Below are 20,122 nucleotides of genomic sequence, written 5' to 3' on the forward strand. Positions count from 1 at the left end.
TACTGTTTCCAAAAAATTGTTTCAGTGTTTCATGAACTCTTTGGAATGAGACATGGGAATAATGGTATTGGTAACAGTAACGGACAATTTTGCTTCCCACCTGTAGGGGGACCAAAGAGAAAAAGTACTTTGGTGCCTACTGTAAAGGTGCTGGTTGACAAGCAGCTAATGCTAATGCTAGGTCTATACCGTTCTTAGTGGGTAACATAAGATTATGCCATCATTCAACACGCTCAGTTATTTTTAGTATGATTGTTTTGACCACTGTTAACAACGCGGTTCGATGAAAATGAGAATAATTATACAAAAATTATCATTCCCTCACATATCGTGAATCATATCACAATCGCAACGTCAGTCAAAATAATCGCAGTTAGATAATTTCCTCATATCGTGCAGCCCTAATCCACAGTCAGCCCCTAGCAGCCCCGCCAGCTAGCAGCCAGCCCAGTCAGCACTTAGCTAACTCTAGTGCTAAGGGTGCTAACGGCAATTTACTGAACCGTCGGGAAACGGACCCAGGCACCCGAGTCAGAACACACACACACACACACACACATATATATATATATATATATAAATACATACATACATACATATATATATATATATATATATATATATATATATATATGTATATATTGAGAATACTGTCCTTCCCTAATTACTAGTATATGTATGACTCTCAGCAAGTAATGCTAGTTTAATGTAAACACTCAAACCACAGGAATACTTTTATAATGAATTTCAACCCAGACATGTTTGTAATGACATATGGTTTGTGGTAACAAATATATCCATTCATGTAAATTCTGAATTAATTTAAAAATACATGCTTTTTCATCTAAACGTTGTCTAATTGTCCAAAATAAGAGTGATACAGCTCCCATATACTTCGGCCCTCTGGGATGTTATGTGATCATTGGGAAGCTAACACTCTCAATCTTCTGTTAGAAGTGTCAGTGTGATTCTAGGCCTTACTGACACAGAGCTACAGAGGTTAGAATGGAGGTTTTCTATTTCCGTCCAAATCAAGCATCTGTAAAAGTTCTCGAAAACACTACTGTAAACACATCTTTCACTGGTGTGAAGAAAGACACAAGGAAAAAAGTACAAATGCACACACTCGACTTTAGACAGTAGCGGCATAGTATACTTCTGCATTTCTTTATTTTCTTCGACTTCATAACAGGATTTTAACTGCTATAAATCATCTTATGCTTTGGGTGTGGGTTTAATCGAATCATGAGATTCTAAGCTTTCAAATGGTGTGCTGCATGAGCATGTTTATGAAGATGTAATGCTTGCAATTCTTGAAAACGTTTGAGTGGAGTAAACAGGGACTCCACTGCGACAGAAAAGTCGCGTCCGCGGGACCATGCCAATAAGCTGTCATGTGCATGTTTATTCTAAGTCGGAGCAAATTCAAAGATCATCTGAATAATGTTTGTCCCCAATATGTCAGACCAGGACATTACCACAACATGCACACATATCCAATGTCTTCTATAAACCTCTGTCCACCCATCACTGAGGAAGCTAGCAACAGAATAATACACACTTTAAAACCATGAGGACATCTATTTTGTTCATTGTGTTTGCAATTCACATGATGAAACTACGAGGTCCCACCCACCTCTCTGTCTGAAGAAACCCATTAGTCAAACCAGACACTGACACTTAGAATGTCAAACACACAGGTAACACATAATTTGTCTCACAACAGTGTGATAGCTCCAAATGGCAAATAATGTCTGTGAGATGTCAAAGAAATGCACAATTTAAAATGGGGCGGGGGGAGACTTTGCATTTGTGACTACAAAAATGTTTTGACAACATGTGCAAAGCATTAAACTATAAATGTGTTTCTATTTAAATGCCTGAATTGGTGTTTTTGAATGCCCTTGTTTCTGAGTCAGTCTGAAAAACATTGTGTCTTTTCCTGTCTTCCAGGCAATAAGAGAGGATGCAGCACCCAGGGCTTTGTTGTTCTCCCTAATGTGAGTTAATCTGGATGCTGTCACATCAAACACAGGGACATCTTATGTGTTATGTAGATAGTGTTTATAGAAACTTAGCCCGGCTCTGTCCCTGTGGGCCCCTCTCTTGCCTTTTCATTTGAATGGAGGCAGAGAGGTAGGCCATCTTCAAAGCCCTCTGTGTGTCTCTCTGTATCGACCATGCTCCTTTGCAGCCCTAGAGGCTTCCTATTAGAAAAGATTTGTTTTACAAGCTCTGTGTGTTGCCACTCTGAAAACAAAAATTGAAAAAAGAAATTGGGGGAAAAACATGTTCCTAGCTGTGTTGTCCTGCAGAAGTCCCTATTTGAATGTTTTTTTCGGCTCTCGCTTTGTAACAGCTATCTTATTTTACTAATTTAAATCCAATCTTGTTGATCTGACAGCATACGCTACACCTGAAGAGCCACAACTGACTACAAGATATCACTGCGTATGACCAACAGACCCACATCGAGCTATCAAAAGCACACTTTGTCATCATCATCAAATTGTCATCATAAGTGCATGTCCACTGTGAGAAGAGACATAATCTTTATAAAAAAAATCAAAAAATCGCAATGTATGATTTTGTAACTATTTATTTGTATGACACAGCTGCAATGACCTTTTTTAGATTATGTCTCTTCTCACAGTGGACATGCACCTACAATGAAAGTTTCAGACCCCTCCATGATTTCTAAGTGGGAAAACTTGCAAAATAGCAGGATGTTTAAATACATATTTTCCTCACTGTATGTATATATGTGTGTGTGTTTGTGTGTGTGTGTGTGTGAAATTTTTATGAAATTATATTCTGGCCATGGGTCACATCTCTGGCCCAGGTCCAGCAGCTCCGTCTCACACGCTATTACTCTACCAACTGAAGTTAGTTGCATTAATTAACTTCTTCTGTGTTCTTTGCCATGGCCGCCACGATAGCAGGAAACACTGGTACAAATACAGGTTTGCCCCTCATACTTAACAATATACAGCTGTGTTAATAAAAAATTTAAACTGTAGACGAATGTCAAAAGTGTGGACCGGCGCTGTGTGGCGGGGCTGCGCGAAGAGTAAGAGGAGAGATCCAACACAGGCACGGCTTTACAGAAGAAATGGGTCCTGTAACGCAAAACTGAACCATAGCCATATAACAACATTGCAGCGGATGCGAGGACATTAGCACCGGTGCGTCCTAGAGGAGCTAACAGCTAACAGACGCTAACTAGCACCGACTAGCACTGCTGTTGTCTGAAAAACAACACAGACGGGACAAAATGTTGCGTTTACTGGTAAACTGGTAAACCTTGAGACCGACGGACTGCTATTTGTTGAATTTTCCTCCCGTTACTCTGTCCTCTGTGACTGTCTACATCTAGAAACTAAGCTGCGCAATGCAGGGAACAACTCTATCGCTCGATCCCGCAAATCTGATCGTGGGAAGTCAAAATCGTGATTAAAATTTGATTAATTGTGCAGCCCTAATACATATATGCACATACATACATACATACATACATACATACATACATACATACATACATATATATATATATATATATATATTTCTCGTTTTGCTCTTTCAGCCTATTTGGTCTGCAGCAAAAAAATAAGCCTGGATTTGCAGCTCAGTGATCCTGTGTTTTGATAGGGAGGCTGATGTGGACCAACACTTTTTGATATTTGTAATTTCTTATTTTCTTTTAGGAGAGATCCATGCTGATCTTTAGATAACCTGCCATCTCTTCTGCCTTTATTACTGCCTGTCCTATTTTTGTAAGCTATAGGCAGACCACTATCAAGCATCTTGCAAAAGATAGCATTGATGACATACAGTGCAAGAGAGAGAAAGTGTAAGAGAAAGAGCAGTTGAAAGAGGGAGAAAGAAAAATAACCTGAAATACAGTCAGGCAGTGTAACTGTAGCCGCCCAGATGGACACAATAACATTTCTAAATTATAAGATCCTGGTCATTCAGCAGACACAGCTTAAGTGCTTTTAGATGTGTCAGAGGACATGACAGATTTCCGCTGCCCTACTGATGACTTCCCATTTATCCAGTGTAAAGTTAGTTAACAGTTCCCTATAGAGCTTTAATTCTCATAATCACGGTTTTGTGTATTGACAGCCTTTTTCATCAAAACAGATCAATATTCTCAAGGTCTAACAAACAAATGCATTTTCTACTTCATAAAACAAGTAGCAAAGCTTTCTATATTTTCTGAAACCATTTCTTCTTTTTGTTGGCCCACTAATTAGACATTACCAACATCAATTCTTACTGTAGCGTCCCCCACGGCCGCAGAAATATGTATCATGTCACCCAAATACTCGTAGCATGTACAGTATGTGCATCCATGATGCTACAACATGAGATACAAACAACACAGAGACCCCTTGTCAAACTGAAGGTTATGCTTCTCATAGCTTTCAGTCTGTCAACCGGTACGATGAGGAACGACAAGGAAAGACAAAATGGGGAGAAAGATGGAGTTAGGGATGGAGGAAAATATAAAGTGGGATGGACTACATGCTCTGCCCTTTTCCCAATCTTGAAAGAGGTAGACTGGAGAGTAGTTTTGCAGGAACATATTAACATGGCAGTAAAAGCACACCCATGAGACAGGTGGGTACAAGCTGAACCCATCAAATTAATCTTAGATAAATTTGCAAGTCATCATCAGAATTTCAAATGTTTGAAAGACGGAATAAAAGATCAAAGAATAAACGAAACTAGTCTGATGACAAAAAAAAAATAAAGTGCCAAAAAGGGGAAGAAAGAGTTTGCATATCAGACATATTTTGATTGACAAAGAAGAAGCTTTGTCAGGCCAGAGAGGCAGACACACACATAGAATCTGGCAGATGGGAAAATGTGACAGAGCATCCAACCAAACTCTATATGCTGCTGCAGTGTGATACAGATATATTATATTTATATTATATTATTATATAAAAAACTGTAAAAAACTGTTCTATCTCATTCTCTGCCCCAGTGCCTAATGGATTGTGCATGTACACAGCTTTGCATCAGTGCATATTTGTGTGTGTGTGTGTGTGTGTGTGTGTGTGTGTGTGTGTGTGTGTGTGTGTGTGTGTGTGTGTGTGTGTGTGTGTGCGTGCGTGCGTGCGTGTGCCTTTTTGGGAAGGCTGCAAAGACCCTCTGGTCACGTGAAACTTGACAGTACGGCAGTCTTCAGCGGAAGCATCAATTCGCCAAAGTGCTTGCTGTTTTTTTTGTACGTGTAAACTTATTTACGCAGTGTGACAGCCCATGCTACCATGGATATAATTTACCTGAACCCCATTACTAATGTTGTGTGGTAAAGATGATGAAGATGATGATGATGATGATGATGATGATACGGCTTCATTCTACCTCATAGAAACACTCACAGACACACATGGATCCCTATGTTTGTCTGTCAGTGAGCATATTACATGCACTCATATTCATGTGCCATCATTAAAAATATACAGCCAGTTTAGAAAGACACTTTTTACAAACTGCATCCATTCGTCTTCGTCCGCTTATCCGGTATCGGGTCGCGGGGGGAGCAGCTCCAGCAGGGGACCCCAGACTTCCCTCCCCCGAGCCACATTAACCAGCTATGACTGGAGGATCCTGAGGCATTCCCAGGCCAGGTTGGAGATTAAATCTCTCCACCTAGTCCTGGGTCTTCCCCGAGGCCTCCTCCCAGCTGGACGTACCTGGGACACCTCCCTAGTGAGGCGCCCACGAGGTGTCCTTACCAGATGCCTGAACCACCTCAACTGGCTCCTTTAGACGCGAAGGAGCAGCGGCTCAACTAAGAGCTCCTCAAAGATGATTGAGCTTTTCACCATATCTCTAAGGGAGACGCCAGCCCCCCTCCTGAGGAAACCCATTTTGGCCGCTTGTATTCTGGATCTCGTTCAGTTGGTCATGACCCCGCCTTCATGACCAAAGGTTAGGGTACAAACCAAAATTAACCGGTAGATCGAGAGCTTTGCCTTCTGGCTCAGCTCTCTTATCGTCACAACGGTGCGATAAATGTAATGTAATACCGTACCTGCTGCGCCGATTCTCCGACCAATCTCCCGCTCCACTGTCCCCTCACTCTCGAACAAGACCCCAAGGTACTTAAAATCCTTCACTTGGGGTAAGGATTCCCTACCTGAAGAAGGCACTCCATCGGTTTCCTGCCGAGAACCATGGCCTAAGATTTAGAGGTGCTTGACACTTGGCTGTGAACCAATCCAGTGAGTGCTGAAGATCACAGGCTGATGATGTCATCAGGACCACATCATTAGGACCCATACTCCCGCAGCAACTCCCACAGTATCTCCCAGTTCCGCATTGTTCCTATTCAACCCGAGGTTCAGCTATTGGCGAGCCCTCCTTTCCAGGACCTTGGAGTAGACTTTACCAGTGAGGCTGAGAAATGTGATACCTCTGTAATTGGCACACACCCTCTGGTCCCCCTTTTTCCAAGCAATGTTGAAGAGGTGTGTCAACCAATACAGCCCACACCCAGAGCTTTCAGCATTTCTGGATGGATCTCGTCAATCCCTGGGGCTTGCTACTGTGGAGTTGTTCGACTACCTCCGCGACTTCCACCAGGGACATTTTTACATACTGAATTTCATAAAAGTACAGCAAAGAGGGGTATTGCTCTTTTTCATTACATTTGCTTGAAATAAAATAACAAGGCGAGTTGAAGATCATTCACCTCTTCAACCTCCAGGTGAAACATTAACACCGATATCATTTTGGCGTTCATACTCAGCCTGAGCTTCATTACCTGTACACAACCAAACAGGCAAACTTTAGAGGTGTCCAAATGCTTATTCACCAGCCAGTAATTCAAGCAAGCCTGGCAACCCATTTGCATTAAAGCAAAATAAATCAGATCAAATAAATGAAGTAATCGTTTCTGCATAAATCAAATCAATTTTTTCTACATTTCCGTATTTTTTGAAAGAATAACACGCAAAAAGGCTAACGTTTTCTCACAATTTATCATTTTTCAGCAGGTGGATATCAATCTGCTGTTGACTGCGGTCCGACCCATCTGTACAATCACCATTTTCTCACAGACTTCTCCTGGTCAGCAGCCAGTGCAGCTGATACACTGAAAAACAATGTGACAAAGAATTTGCTAAACAAATACACTCATCACAAAACCGCTTTTTGCCGATGCAAGAACAATAGAGTCGGTAAACTAAATATGTTAATGTTAAATTAGGAATGTTAACAATGGAAATGACATATTTTCCAAGTATCATCAATAGTTTAGCATATTTATTTAGCCCCTTCTGAGTATAGATTGTAAAAAAAAAACTGGTAGAATTGTCGCTCAAACGGTTGACAATCATTTGGTGGAAATAAAGATAATCATTTTTTTGCGTTGTGTTAAAAGGTCAGGCAGCTGGCAAACATTTAATTAAATCTTCCTCTGGTCCCCGTCAATATCCTATATGAATATATTGACAAAATAGAGCAAACAATGGACGCTGGTTCCATATGAAAAACATGTATTATCCAGGGGGGATGTGCAGGTATCAAAGATACATAATTGCTTTGGTCTTTTGTTCATTTTGAGTCCTTTATATTATATATTATGTTCCAATAGTGAGCACCCCAATGTCCACCTAATGATTGCCACTGAGACACCTATGGACATCATGGGATTCAACAAAAGGGACCTCATCTGTGCTTTTTTTATCCCTCATTCATTCAGTACCGGTTAAAATGCCAGTCCAGATCAGGCAGTGAGGCCCTACATCAGTACCTCCCACTCACATTTCCCACTCTCCATTTCCCTCTATCTCACTCCTTCCATGTCATTTCTTAATCTTTACAACTCAGTGATTCAAATATCTTTCCTCTTTCTTTTTTTCCTGATGCCTACTCCTTCTCCTCTTTTGCTCTCTAATATACATAGCTTTTTTTTTTCTTCCTCTTTTCTACCTCCAATCTGACTTCACAGAGCTACCTCCTGTCTGAGAACTTGCAGAAAGCACATTATAGGATGTACACCAGCTAACCCTGCAGAGCACACTGACTCTAAATTGCATTGTATGTATGTGTGCCACAGCTGCGCAAGGAGCCACAAGGGCTGACAAGAGTGAAAGGACGTGCGGTCTCTGTGCTCTGTAGACTCACTTTTTCTCATGCACGGTCACTCATTCACGCACATATACACACATAAATGCAAAGCTCTGCACAGGGCCAACAAAACTCTGTAAACAACAACACAGCTGAGTGATGTGTGTGTCCCTACAAGCCCTTCATGGGTATCAGATACAGCCCCGCTATGGTTTTGGGGTTGTGGTGGGAGTGAGGGGTAGAGGGGAATTTAGTGTTCCACCTAAATGTGAGCTTGCTGCCTGGAAGACATCCAGTATACTGTTTTACTCTGAATTATTAAAAGCTGCCTCTTATTGCAGCTGCGACTGAAACAGTTTAGAGGCCACAGACTATAGCTGTTGGCACAGAACTACATCATTTATATTCCTAGCTATTCTGCAGCCATCCTGCTTATTGTTATTTTCTATATATGAAACGCTTTAGGCTGCATGATGGACAAAACATACCCACTTAAATGAAGTGTCAGGTGAAACTAAGTTTGATAAAAATGAAAAACAACAAGACTAGGTTGAAACCGAGTATATGGCTGGACAATGTGCTTGATTGTGGCCAAATCTTTACAGGGATAGTCAGCGGGGGTGTCTATAATATGAATTCATGGATATTAAATGTTCATCTATAGTGGTCCCAGTAATATTGGTTTGTTGTGAAATGAAGTAGCAAATCACATGACATGGGCTAAATTACAACGGCGGTAGCAGCAAAGACAAATGTGAATCAGACAATTGTTCAAAACTGGAAGCAAAGATGTTATATTGATTGATTTAAAAAAAGTAACGGCCAATGGGGAAGCTCCAACTCAACCGGCCCTATCACGCACTTTGACCAACTGCGTACCTTCATCACTTAGCGACAGACTCAGTGACAAGACTTCTGCGTTAATAGGGCTGGCCTGGCATTGCTGCGGTCCAGTCAAAAACTGCTATAAAGATGCTTGTAGAATCCTAACACAAAGAAATGTTAAATGTGTCGACTTGTTTGATCTTGCTAGTGCTAGCTCAGCTATATCCAGTGTCCTGGTATTCTGCAGGGCAGACAACAGAAGCCTTCACCGCTAGCTATAACCCTGACACTGGCTCCCTCGGTGAGCTCTACTGACAGCCCTCCTCTGCAATGCAAATACCCACTTCCACATGAGCAGGCCCTTTACTAGCACTCCCCATACACTTGTATTCCATGTCATTACCCCCTGGGGACCCTTACACACACTGTTCCTCTTTTCTATGCCTCATGCTGCTACCCTTATCTGGGATGGGGGCTGGGGGTGGCTGATGCGTTGGTAGCCATGGGCCGTTTCCACTCATTCCTCCTGTCAGTCACATTTCTCCCCGTGCCCTCCAGCCATGTGTACTGTATTTCATTAGTCCTGATTTTTGCTGACAAATGCTGGCTGTCATGCTGTGCAGCCCCTTACCCTCTCTATGGACACTACACCAAAGCACAGCTAGATCTGCCTAACAAATGAGCTCCCTCTGGTACCTAAACACAAGTGTGTCATTACAATTGACCACAGATATACAGCACATGCTGTGTGTCAATAGATGTAGAGAGCACACACACGAACACGCATACACACTCACATAGACAAGAGAACGCCTGTTTCATCTATGAAGGTGTGCCTTCAAGTTGTCAACATGACCCTGTGCCTCCCTCTAACTACTCTCCTGTTTTCTCATTTTTTCAACAATTCTGTCACTTCATCTCCCTCTGATCTCGCTCACATTCCTAACTCACCCCCCCTCTCTCCCAAAGGCATAAGGTCCAGCCAGTAAGATGTCAGCTCCAATTAGCCACATTGGGTGATGGGTTTTAAGTGTGTCCTTCATTATTGAGTAAAGTGACATGTTCTCCGCTATACTTGCTGGGCCTCCTAAACTGTCGTCTTGTCTATTTGGATATTAAAGCTAGTCTTTTTTCCTGTCTCTTTCAACATACACACAAGGACACACACATACACACCCCATTATTCAGGGCCATAGTTTATCATCCATGTGCGCACCCCTCCGCTCATTCACTCTTTCTCTTTGTGTCTGCGGGCAGTGGGACACCTGTGCAAGCCTGTACAGGGACCCAAAGATGGACTGTTAGTTAGTATCTGGGCCTTTCAGTCGTCTGCACGGCAATGCCCGCCGGCCTGAAATAAAACCAGACTCTTCTGGTTCACCCCCGCCGGCATAGGTGATGCTTCACAATGCCAAACTGACATCAGATAATATAAATTGCGGAGCATCAAAATGAGCCACACCCGCAAATGTTGTGTATACAGGCAGTGACATTTACAGTCAAAACCAAACCTACGTACACACATCCATTTTCCCCATTACACACAAAGCCAAGCTCTATAACCCAGATCACAGCCGTATCACATGACTGAATCTCATAGCCAGGCGGGCGAGCAGTCTTCAGCCACAACCAGAAATAGGTTAAACCGACTAAAAATATCAAAAACATTAATAATTCAGCTTTTTTGTTAACCTGTGCTTCAGAAAAAAATAGCACACTTCTTACTGTGAAGTGGCCTAATGGGCACGTTGTGCAGTGGATTATTTTGGTATTTTAAGCAACGTCTCCCCCGAGAGTTGGTAAGCAAGATGTGCCCTGAGCAGTGGGATTGGAAGCAGCATTGTAATGTCATCAGAACTAATGTCACAGATGGGGTCAGAATACGGTCATCTGTAACTCAAAGAAAGTTCTTTATTTTGGTGGCAGAGTTGATTCACAATTTTGGCTGTAATAAAGTAATATCAAGCAGTACAAATGAAAAATGTATATCTATTCACTGTTTAGCGTTATTTTCACACAAATAATTCTTTAAATGCTTTTTATAAAAGCCCTCAGTGTAGCAACTAAAAAGAGACTTTTGCATGCGAGTACAATATTTTTCATGAAATGAAATAACATGATGAATCACAGTTTCAGTGGGTGTTGTTTATTCTCCAAAGGCAGTTGCAGAGTGCAGATCCTGCTTTTATTTCCCCAAATACCCTTGGAAGCCAATCCTCTGGGGAGAGGAAGGCTTCTCTAAATATGTGGCTAATCTACCACACGAAAAAAGACCCGAACAAAAGATAGGGGTGCGTGTGTGTGTGTGTGTGTTAAAGGGGTACCAGAGGAGCAACTACAAGACAGAGCGAGGCCGAAGGTGGAAAACAAGCTTCTATTGTGAAGCTTAAACAGTTACCCTGTGTGTTTTTGTCTATTAGTAGCATTTCTGCTTCAGAAGTGTGTGTGTGTGTGTGTGTGTGTGTGTGTGTTTGTGTGTGTGTGTGTGTTCTAACTCCCAATTTCCACCAGTTGCGGAACGGCTGCAGAATCATTAGTTCTCCATTAAAGTCAATGTGTGTATTTCCACGGACTGCGGAACGGCTGCGTCCCGACTCCGGTGGTCCTCTGCCCACCGGAGCAGATACGCAGAGCTTCTATTTTTGCCTGACACCGGAGAGCTCCGCAGCAACTTAGCACACGACAGATATTGTGGGACAGGAAGTTCAGCACAGAAACAAATAAAACATCTGGTTCATTTTTCAAAATGAAATAGACCGTGTTCACGGCGGATCATATTTCCCTGCACTTCACCTTGAAAACACAGAGTGGTTTTCTCTCTATTCCTCTGGATGGACACAAACTGTTGTTGTTTTTGTGGTTCTAGTCTACATTAAATTTGCGAGATCTCGTGGGTCCTTGTGACTTCAACTGTCATTCATGACCACAGCCGTTCCGCAACAAATCCGGATTTGGTGGGTATTGACAAACGGCGGAGCACGGAGCCGACACGCAGCGGAGCCGATCTGCAACCGGTGGAAATGAGGCGTAAGGGTGTGGAGATGCAGTTCCCTAGGAGCACTCTGGTACAGCAGCTCTTTATTGGCAAACACGCACGTCCCCGTCTTTTATTTAAAAATATTTTGACCGACATGCATCAGAGCCGTGCAGCACTCTGCTCCGTAGCCATGGTAACCTTCATTTTATTAACATTCACTTTAAGTGAAGATTATGAGATTTTAGACAATCATCAATGATGTAGACATTATTAAAGAAAATTTAAACAGAAAAAAACCAACTTCCAGCGTTATACTGACTTTACATTCATGCACAAAAATTGTGGGATGTTAAAACAAATCTGCAATTCCTTAAGTAATATTTCCTCAAAATGTTTTACAACAGATTTGTTGAGAAAATTGAGTTCTTTTATCAATTTAAACATAATTGTAAATAATGATATCTTAATGTATGATTTCATCACAAAATGATTCCATTGAAAGATGATAAATCATCATATGGAATTATCGCCCAGCCTTATTAATGACCGTGGGAAAATGTGGGTTACAGGGTGAGACCAGTTGAGAACCCCTAACCTGCAGTATAATAAGTATAAATGACAGTGTAAAAAAGGTCTAAAAAGGTCTACCTACACATGTGCAACAGCCCCAGACCTCCACCTACTCCTTCTATTCATCGAGTGATTTGACATGGGTAATACATTCCGACACAAGCCAGGTCACAGACGTAAAACCATTACAGTACCAGTACCCACAAAGCCCTTTTTATTCTCATCTCAATAGAACAACAAAGGTTATACAAATCAAATCAGACGGTAGTATGTTTCTTCATGAGAAAACGGATAGTGTTCAAATGTTTTAACAAACATCTGGGTCCTTACTTATGTGTTTGCAATTACAGAGGCACAGATCTTACAAGAGCCTAAAACCCAAATAAATCATTTGAGTTCAGTCAGACATTCCCAATGCTGATAATAAAAAGGAGAAACAGAATATGGGCAATGAGGCTGCAATAATATTTTACATTAACCTTAAATATTAAATTCACAACACATATCCGTGTTTAATTCATAAAAAAGAAAAAATATATTTTAAAAGATAAGATCTTGAGTATGCTTGTTTCAACTTCCACTCCCCTATGATCTTCTTCCTGAGAACACGCACACTTGTTAGCCAAAGGCTTTATTCTAACGAGTGCCCTCTCCCTGACTGCAAGGCCTCCAATCCTGCCAGCACTGATTGGCTTCATGCTGACCAGTCCACTCCACTCTCACCCCCACCCCTACACACTCAACACAGGCACATGCAGTACACACACACAATCATACAATACACCACACTCATACTCTGCCAACCTTCGCAGAAGTAGCAGTGAATTATTCAACCTTTGCACCATCTGGCCAGAACACGAGTAAGCTCGGCTGTAGTCGATTAACAGGTGGATAGAACGCACACAAAACAATGTATACGTGATGTTTATGTGCAAAGCCCAATGGAAGGCTAGGAGGTTTGCAGTGTTTTGAGAAACGGCCCCATCACGGCGGCCTCATTTCTAAAGTACAAGGTCGGCTACCGTCTGCAACAGAGCCCTGCTCTGCTCCTTGTTTCTCATACCTTCTATGAGAGATAAGTTGAGCACTGGCCCTACACACAATCACACATACAAACACATGTCAATGAATGCACGCACACACATGTATATAAAGATAAAGGAATCCACGTGCGCTCACATACAGGTATGTGTGCAGCGCAGAGCACAGCGCGAGAGTAAGAGAGCGGGAAAGACAGAAATGGAGACACAGGGAGACGGAGGCAATTGAGAGGGAGGGGATCTACTTAGAGTGTTGACATTGCAGGAGCCCACATGTGTGTGTCGGAGCATAATCTTCTCCCTGCTCTCATTGGGTTTTTAATGCGGGTGCTATTTCCATAAACCTGCCTCCTGAATCACTGCCATTCTCTTACACTCCCCCCAGGTCGAGCTGTACTAATACTCAGAGTAAAGGCATGCAGCAAACACATTTTCCCCGTTGCCTCTCCAAGACAATCACTGTTGTACACAATGCTAGCACGACAAAAAGGGGAGGGTGGCATGTCGTTGTGTGCTACAGCAAACAGACTTGCTGCAGCGACTGAGATTATTTCTTGGATCTGCTGGATTTGAGGAGTGGCAGTGAGAGGACAGAGAGTTTGAGCAGAGAGAGGGGGATATAGTGGCAGCTAGTGTGAATGATGCAGGATTTTGTCATGATGCTGAGCTGGGTGGAGTTAAGCTCCTGCCGACTTGTATAGAGAGCTGTGGCACTCACAAAGCACACACACACACACCAACAGCTTTAAGAAACAGCCACTGGGCCATAACTAGCACTGTGTTTCTGTGTTTCTAACAACAAATTATGTCATAAAGTTAAAATAAGTGTCCGGGTCATTGTAAGATGCTTCGATTTTAAATGGTAAGAGAAAAAACAACATATTTGGGGGTTTTGCAGTTACACATGCACGCATATTTACACACACAGAAGCAGTCGAATGGTTATGTAATATAAAAAGTAGTGCATCTCTATCAGCAGCAAACAAGCACGAAACAGCACACAAATGAAAAAAAATGAAAGGCACGAGCCTCACTGTCGTGGGCGGTGCGTGATCGTGGCAAGCCGCCATGTGCACATGTTTTTCTTCCCACCTTTATACACTGCTATCTGTATCTACATACGGCTGGCTGCAATGCAAAGCCAGCTTACCACATACACACACACATACACAGCTAATAGAGCCAAGCAACACACACCTGGTATACTGTCAGAGCTTCTCCTATCTGCTGGCCAAACTTATGTCAGGTACCCGTGTCCCCAAGGTTGCCATCACACTTCACCGCAGGAATCTATATTCCAGTCCAGTACACTTCCATTAGGCCATACTGTTCCTTTCAGCAGCTAATGTGTAACAGGGGGACACGGATAATAACATCCAAGAACACAAGCACTTTTTTCTGATAAGAGGACACTGGGTTGTGTGGGCCCATGGGTGTTTCATCTAGTGCCTTCATGCTAGCATCCGAGTGCATGATAACATATAGCATTTCCAACAATCATGTGATACCTAATGTAACTTACAACTTAAAATTCAATTGTTACAGTTATAATCTTTAAGATTTTAATTATTAAAACCAATTTGATTCAATATAAATCCAATGTGTCAGCATCCTGTAATTGCCTCTATATATATATATATATATATATATATATATATATATATATATATATATATATATATATATATATATATATATATATATATATATATATATATATATATATATATATATATATATATATAGTAGGTTGTACAACTTTTTAGTTTTTTTATATAAAAAAAAGTATATACACTCACATAAGTGAATCAAAGAAACAATCTATGCACATACCAGAAGTTATAGAAACAACATTCTGTCATGAGTCCAGTACGAACACGTTGACTAGTATATTTAAACATGTATCCTCTCCGGCCCCACTTTATTTGGGTGCGCTGTAACAAGAGTAGACACTCAAGATGTGTTTGCTGCCCTTCCTGTTATTTTGAAATTATACTAAACTGATTTTTTTTTTTTTTACTTTTTGTTACCAACAGTAACCATAGGTGATGCCAAATCAACCTAAATCTTACGGGTTTTAACTTTTGAAATATATGAATAATGACGGAGTTGGGACGCAGACAAAATATTTTCTCTTGCACAAGTTAGGGATTCAATGCTTTGCCCAAGAACATTGCAGATGACGCAGGGTGTGAACCCTGACCTTCTAGCTGAAGACAAACCAAACATGCTAACACTCCATCTTATGAAACTCAAGTGTGTGAATGCTGTTGGCTTGTTCTTGCTCAGTATTCAAGCAGAGGGCCCTTCATGAGGTATAGAATATCTTGTTAGGTAGAACAATTTTCATTCATTGTCCTACTCGTTTGCAACAAGTAAAGTCCAGCAGGAGTTTTGTGTTTTGACAATAATATTCAGAAGATTTTAAATAACAAATAACCAGGTAACCACACCGGGCCCAGCCCCCTGCGAGAGAGCAGCAATGCCAGGGTTAATGACAAAACACAGACGTTAATAACTCATAGCTCATCTCTGGAGAAGTCCTAGTTTACATTAATTACAGCGTAGCCCCTGGCAAACTGCATATCAAGCAGGATTTTGCAAACAAACAACTAGCATATCTACTTACCATCAAGCAGTGAAGCAACAGGGGTCATATCACAAAAGATTTAGGAGCAGGGAGGCTCAAGAGAGGACAAGAGAAGCGATCAGAGGCGGTCAAATGCACAAACACATATTTTGGACATACAGAAACACACAACACAATATAGCATGACATTTATTGTAAAATGAGTTGTATATTTTCTTTTGTTATCTTGTTATCATTCTTTAAATGTATTTGTTTTTGTGAATAAATCTTTCCTCGGTGACTGGTTCATCAATAGGTGAAGAGGATTTCTAGGATGTTTAGGTAAACTGGCATGCTATTATAATTGTGTGTAACTAGTGTTAAAGCTGCTTGCGCTGTTTGTAGATGCAGTATAATAGCACAGACTCGGATTCCCTGGACCGCTGATGTTTGAGTGTGTGAGTGAAGTTGAAGGGAAGGGAACAGCACAGCAGCCTCGTCTGTGAGGCCTGACACTCATCAACGTCTGCCTGTTACATTTCTACGACACGCTCTGTCTCAGGAAGAGTAGCAGCAGAGGCGCAATGGGAGACAGGGGAGACAGGGGGATGCGGGGTGGGGTGGACAGGACTGGCTGAGGTATAGGAAAAGTCAGCAAGAGGGCTAAGGCAGGACTGAAAGGGTGAAAAGGATCTAATTTCTCACAAGTGGTACAGGCCAAGTTGCTGAATGTGTGTGTATAAAATGCAACATGCAAGGTTGTGTTTCGGATTATGGTACAACCTCAAAATAGAATTATGAACCTGAAAAGGAACATAATATGGGCGCTTTAAGAAAAGGAAGGGGTGCAAGCATCAGACATGTTAGCATCTCTGTCTGCGCCCGCATGCTCTCATTTACACACATCAACCATTTAACCCCAGTGGTAGGTCAACCCTTGGGGGGGGGGGGGGGGGGGGGGGGGGGGGGGGGGGGGGGGGGGTTATTAATGACCATGAGGCGTGAGAGAGAAACTTACTGGAAAGCCAGACGGACAAAAAACAGGAAAAGATTTAGAGAATCTTTTTATACCACATCACTGAACACAGTTATAACCTCTCATGAACGCATCCTCTGGCATTTTGCGGAAAAACTTTTTCTCCCTTTCTCGGTTTTCCGTCTTATTATTCAAACGCAGAGGAAAAAGGATGAGAATAACGCCCTCCAGCCTCGCGCTTGGCTAATTTGCAAGATAAACGAAACAACTTGTTTTTCAAGAAAGCCACCAGAAAGTTTGTGGTAGTGGCATTTGCATGTTTAACTGAAACATGTGCCTTTTGGCTGGGTTTCTCAGGCTCTATGTCTACTATCAGAGGGGGTGTTGGGGGAGAGGGGAGGGGATCTTTACAGATGTTTCTCCCTGGTGCAGGATTGATTAGATCATGTTAAGCCACGCTGCATCCGTGGGGGGCCACATCAACCCACCCCTCCATCTTTCCAGCTATTCCTCTTTCCACACCAAAGATACAGCTCTGCAAAGGTGTACATACCCACACACACACACACACACACACACACACACACACAAATATTTCAACATCCAAAACAGTAAATATATGAATAAAATGTAATTGCAAGTAATTATTCAAATTTCATGAGCACCATTTCCCATGTAATAATAGTATGATAGTTCAATTCATCAAAAATATGAAATGCAGACTGCCCCCCCCCCCTATAAAACTGTCATTCTATGCTATTGCCTAAAAAATGTGAGGCATAGTGCTGGCAATATCCCCCTGGAGACCAGACACATGGAAAAGTTGAAACCGGGCCTTCAAAAGGCTACGCTATTGATTGAATTGCCTTCCAAAGTGTTTTTCATCTCTGGGACAATACAAGGAGAAAGACGGCTGGTGTGCAGCCGGGTACAGATGGCATGGCTGACCACCATAGAGAGAAAAGAGAGGGAGGGAGAAGAGTAGGGGAGACAGACACTTACCCCTGGCAGTGTTTTCTGTTCATGGAGGGCGTTCTGGGCTTTGATGGCCGACTCTCGGGCGCAGTAGGTGAGGAATGCACAACCTGCAACAGAGGCCCACCACATATAAACTTGATTCGAATTACATACATGCATGACTTAAAATGAGAATTACAGAAACAGTAATACAATTACTAAGTAATTGAGAAAGAAAGAAGAGAAAGAGTGCTCATGTCCAGACACTGAGTAATTAACACAATTAAGAAATCAAATCTGTAAACCAGAATTCATGATCTGTTGTTTCATGAGTCGGTGAGAACACAACGCTCCTTGCAAACCTTTCTTGAAATAAACAGAGCAAGTTAATGAAAACAGGCAACTGTGCAATGGACCAGGCTATATGCGGACACTTTTTCTAAGGGGCAAGGGAAGAGGAGAAAAAACAAAACAACAAAAAGTAGGAGATGAGCTGAGAATTCTTTGGTTGAATTGCCAGGCCTGTCCAGCCTCCCCATCCCTAGTGCCATGTCCTGTCAAGAGCTCCTAGCAGCCTGGCCAGCACCCCCACCCTGAATGCTTGTGACAGCAGCCGAGACAAAAGAAACAGGACTGCAGGAGAGTATTTGGAAAGGGGGAAGAAAAGGAGAGAAGGGATGAGATCAGTATAGGGATGGAGGTAGGAGGTAGACACTGACAGAGAAGAAGGCAGAGCAGGACGTGGTGTTAAAACTCTCCAGGGTGAATGCTGCCATGCGTGCACACACACATCTGTCAAAATTACTGAATACATAAAGATCAGAGGAGGAGAGGCAGGGAAGACGAGAGATGGAGAGAAACCAGATGGAGTATTGAGGCAATCATTTTCCCCCTGACTGTCTGAATAAATAGATTTGCATGTGTTCTATTAATAAGGTGCATATGGGTTACCATGCATCATATTTCTGCCACTCTGTAGATGGTTTATTAGAAAGCCCTGCATTTTGGATCTCATTTCAACAGCCAAATGTATTCAGTGGCTGGTGATGTATTAAGTGTCTTTACACAAACAATATTCCAATCCATTTTTTTTGTTGCATATGAGATCACTTTTAACACACTAAGCATTCACTATCCATTTTTTTCATGTGCCTGTGAAGGTTATGTATATCTTTTTTGCCATTTCAGTGACCCTTGCACTGGCTAGCCTACACTGTAACCTCTGCAGGACAGTATCAAAAAGGAGGGTTAATGTCAGTCATTGATCCATTGATTGACCAGTAACTTCTTTTGCCTTGCTGCTCTAAGCCTAAGGTGTTGGTCAACACAAGCGCGTGTGTGCCTGCACACCTGACTATATACAGAAAGTATTTGACTGCTCTTGACTAAAATCCCATTCAATTCTTTCGGTTCTATTTCACGAAGCTCCTCCTTTTGTTTGGGACAGTCAATCTGCACAACGCCATGCTTTTCAATATGAGAAAGACAGATAGGAATGAAGTCTGTCCAGGGTGAGGACCTTTGGGGTGGCTGACTGTAGTACTGGTGTCAGTGCAGCCTTGTCCCAGCGCACCTAATCTAATGATTTCCGATGGCCGCCGCTCAAATCATTCAATCACTCACAGTGCTGTCTAACTCCCTTTCTCTTTTCTGCATCAGCTTGGAAAGAATTACCCTGACTGCGGAAATGCCACTGTTTCGGGTTTGTTTGTTTCTCAAATGGTTAAGGGTAATAGGAAGGAGTGGATCCATTTTTGTGGTTGTTTTTCTCTTTTTCTTTCGCTCTCTCTGGGCTTGCTGTTGGTTTACTTGACAAATGCTGGCCCCATCTCTGTATAAAAAACAAGTATTTTGCATTACAATCACAAACGCAGTTTATTTGTTAATGTGTAATGCATAGGGCATTGAGAATAAATTAATAACAACCACAACACTAGCAAACAAAAGGGAAACATGAACTCCATTTAAATCTGCTCTTTAATGTATGGCTTAATAAGAATTTGCAGGCCACAGGCGAAAAAAAATTTAACAACTCCATAATTGGAATCCAAACACGTACAAATTGCCAGTGCTGCATTGCATACCAAGTACTAAAGTGTGAGGGGGGGGGGGGGGGGGGG

The 20,122-nt window shown here is 42.0% G+C and overlaps 1 protein-coding gene across 18 annotated transcripts in view; it reads right to left on the reverse strand.

Moving 5' to 3' along the window:
• The window catches only part of celf5a (cugbp, Elav-like family member 5a), a 185,450-nt gene that overhangs the window by 151,912 nt on the left and 13,416 nt on the right, over positions 1 to 20,122 (reverse strand). For all 18 annotated transcript variants that reach the window (XM_034881388.1, XM_034881385.1, XM_034881395.1 and 15 more), the window contains exon 2: positions 18,048 to 18,130. In XM_034881388.1, the coding sequence (XP_034737279.1) occupies positions 18,048 to 18,130 (83 nt within the window). The remainder of the gene's footprint in view (positions 1 to 18,047; positions 18,131 to 20,122) is intronic.

The sequence above is a fragment of the Etheostoma cragini genome, chromosome 9 (assembly GCF_013103735.1).
Source record: "Etheostoma cragini isolate CJK2018 chromosome 9, CSU_Ecrag_1.0, whole genome shotgun sequence".
Taxonomy (NCBI): domain Eukaryota; kingdom Metazoa; phylum Chordata; class Actinopteri; order Perciformes; family Percidae; genus Etheostoma; species Etheostoma cragini.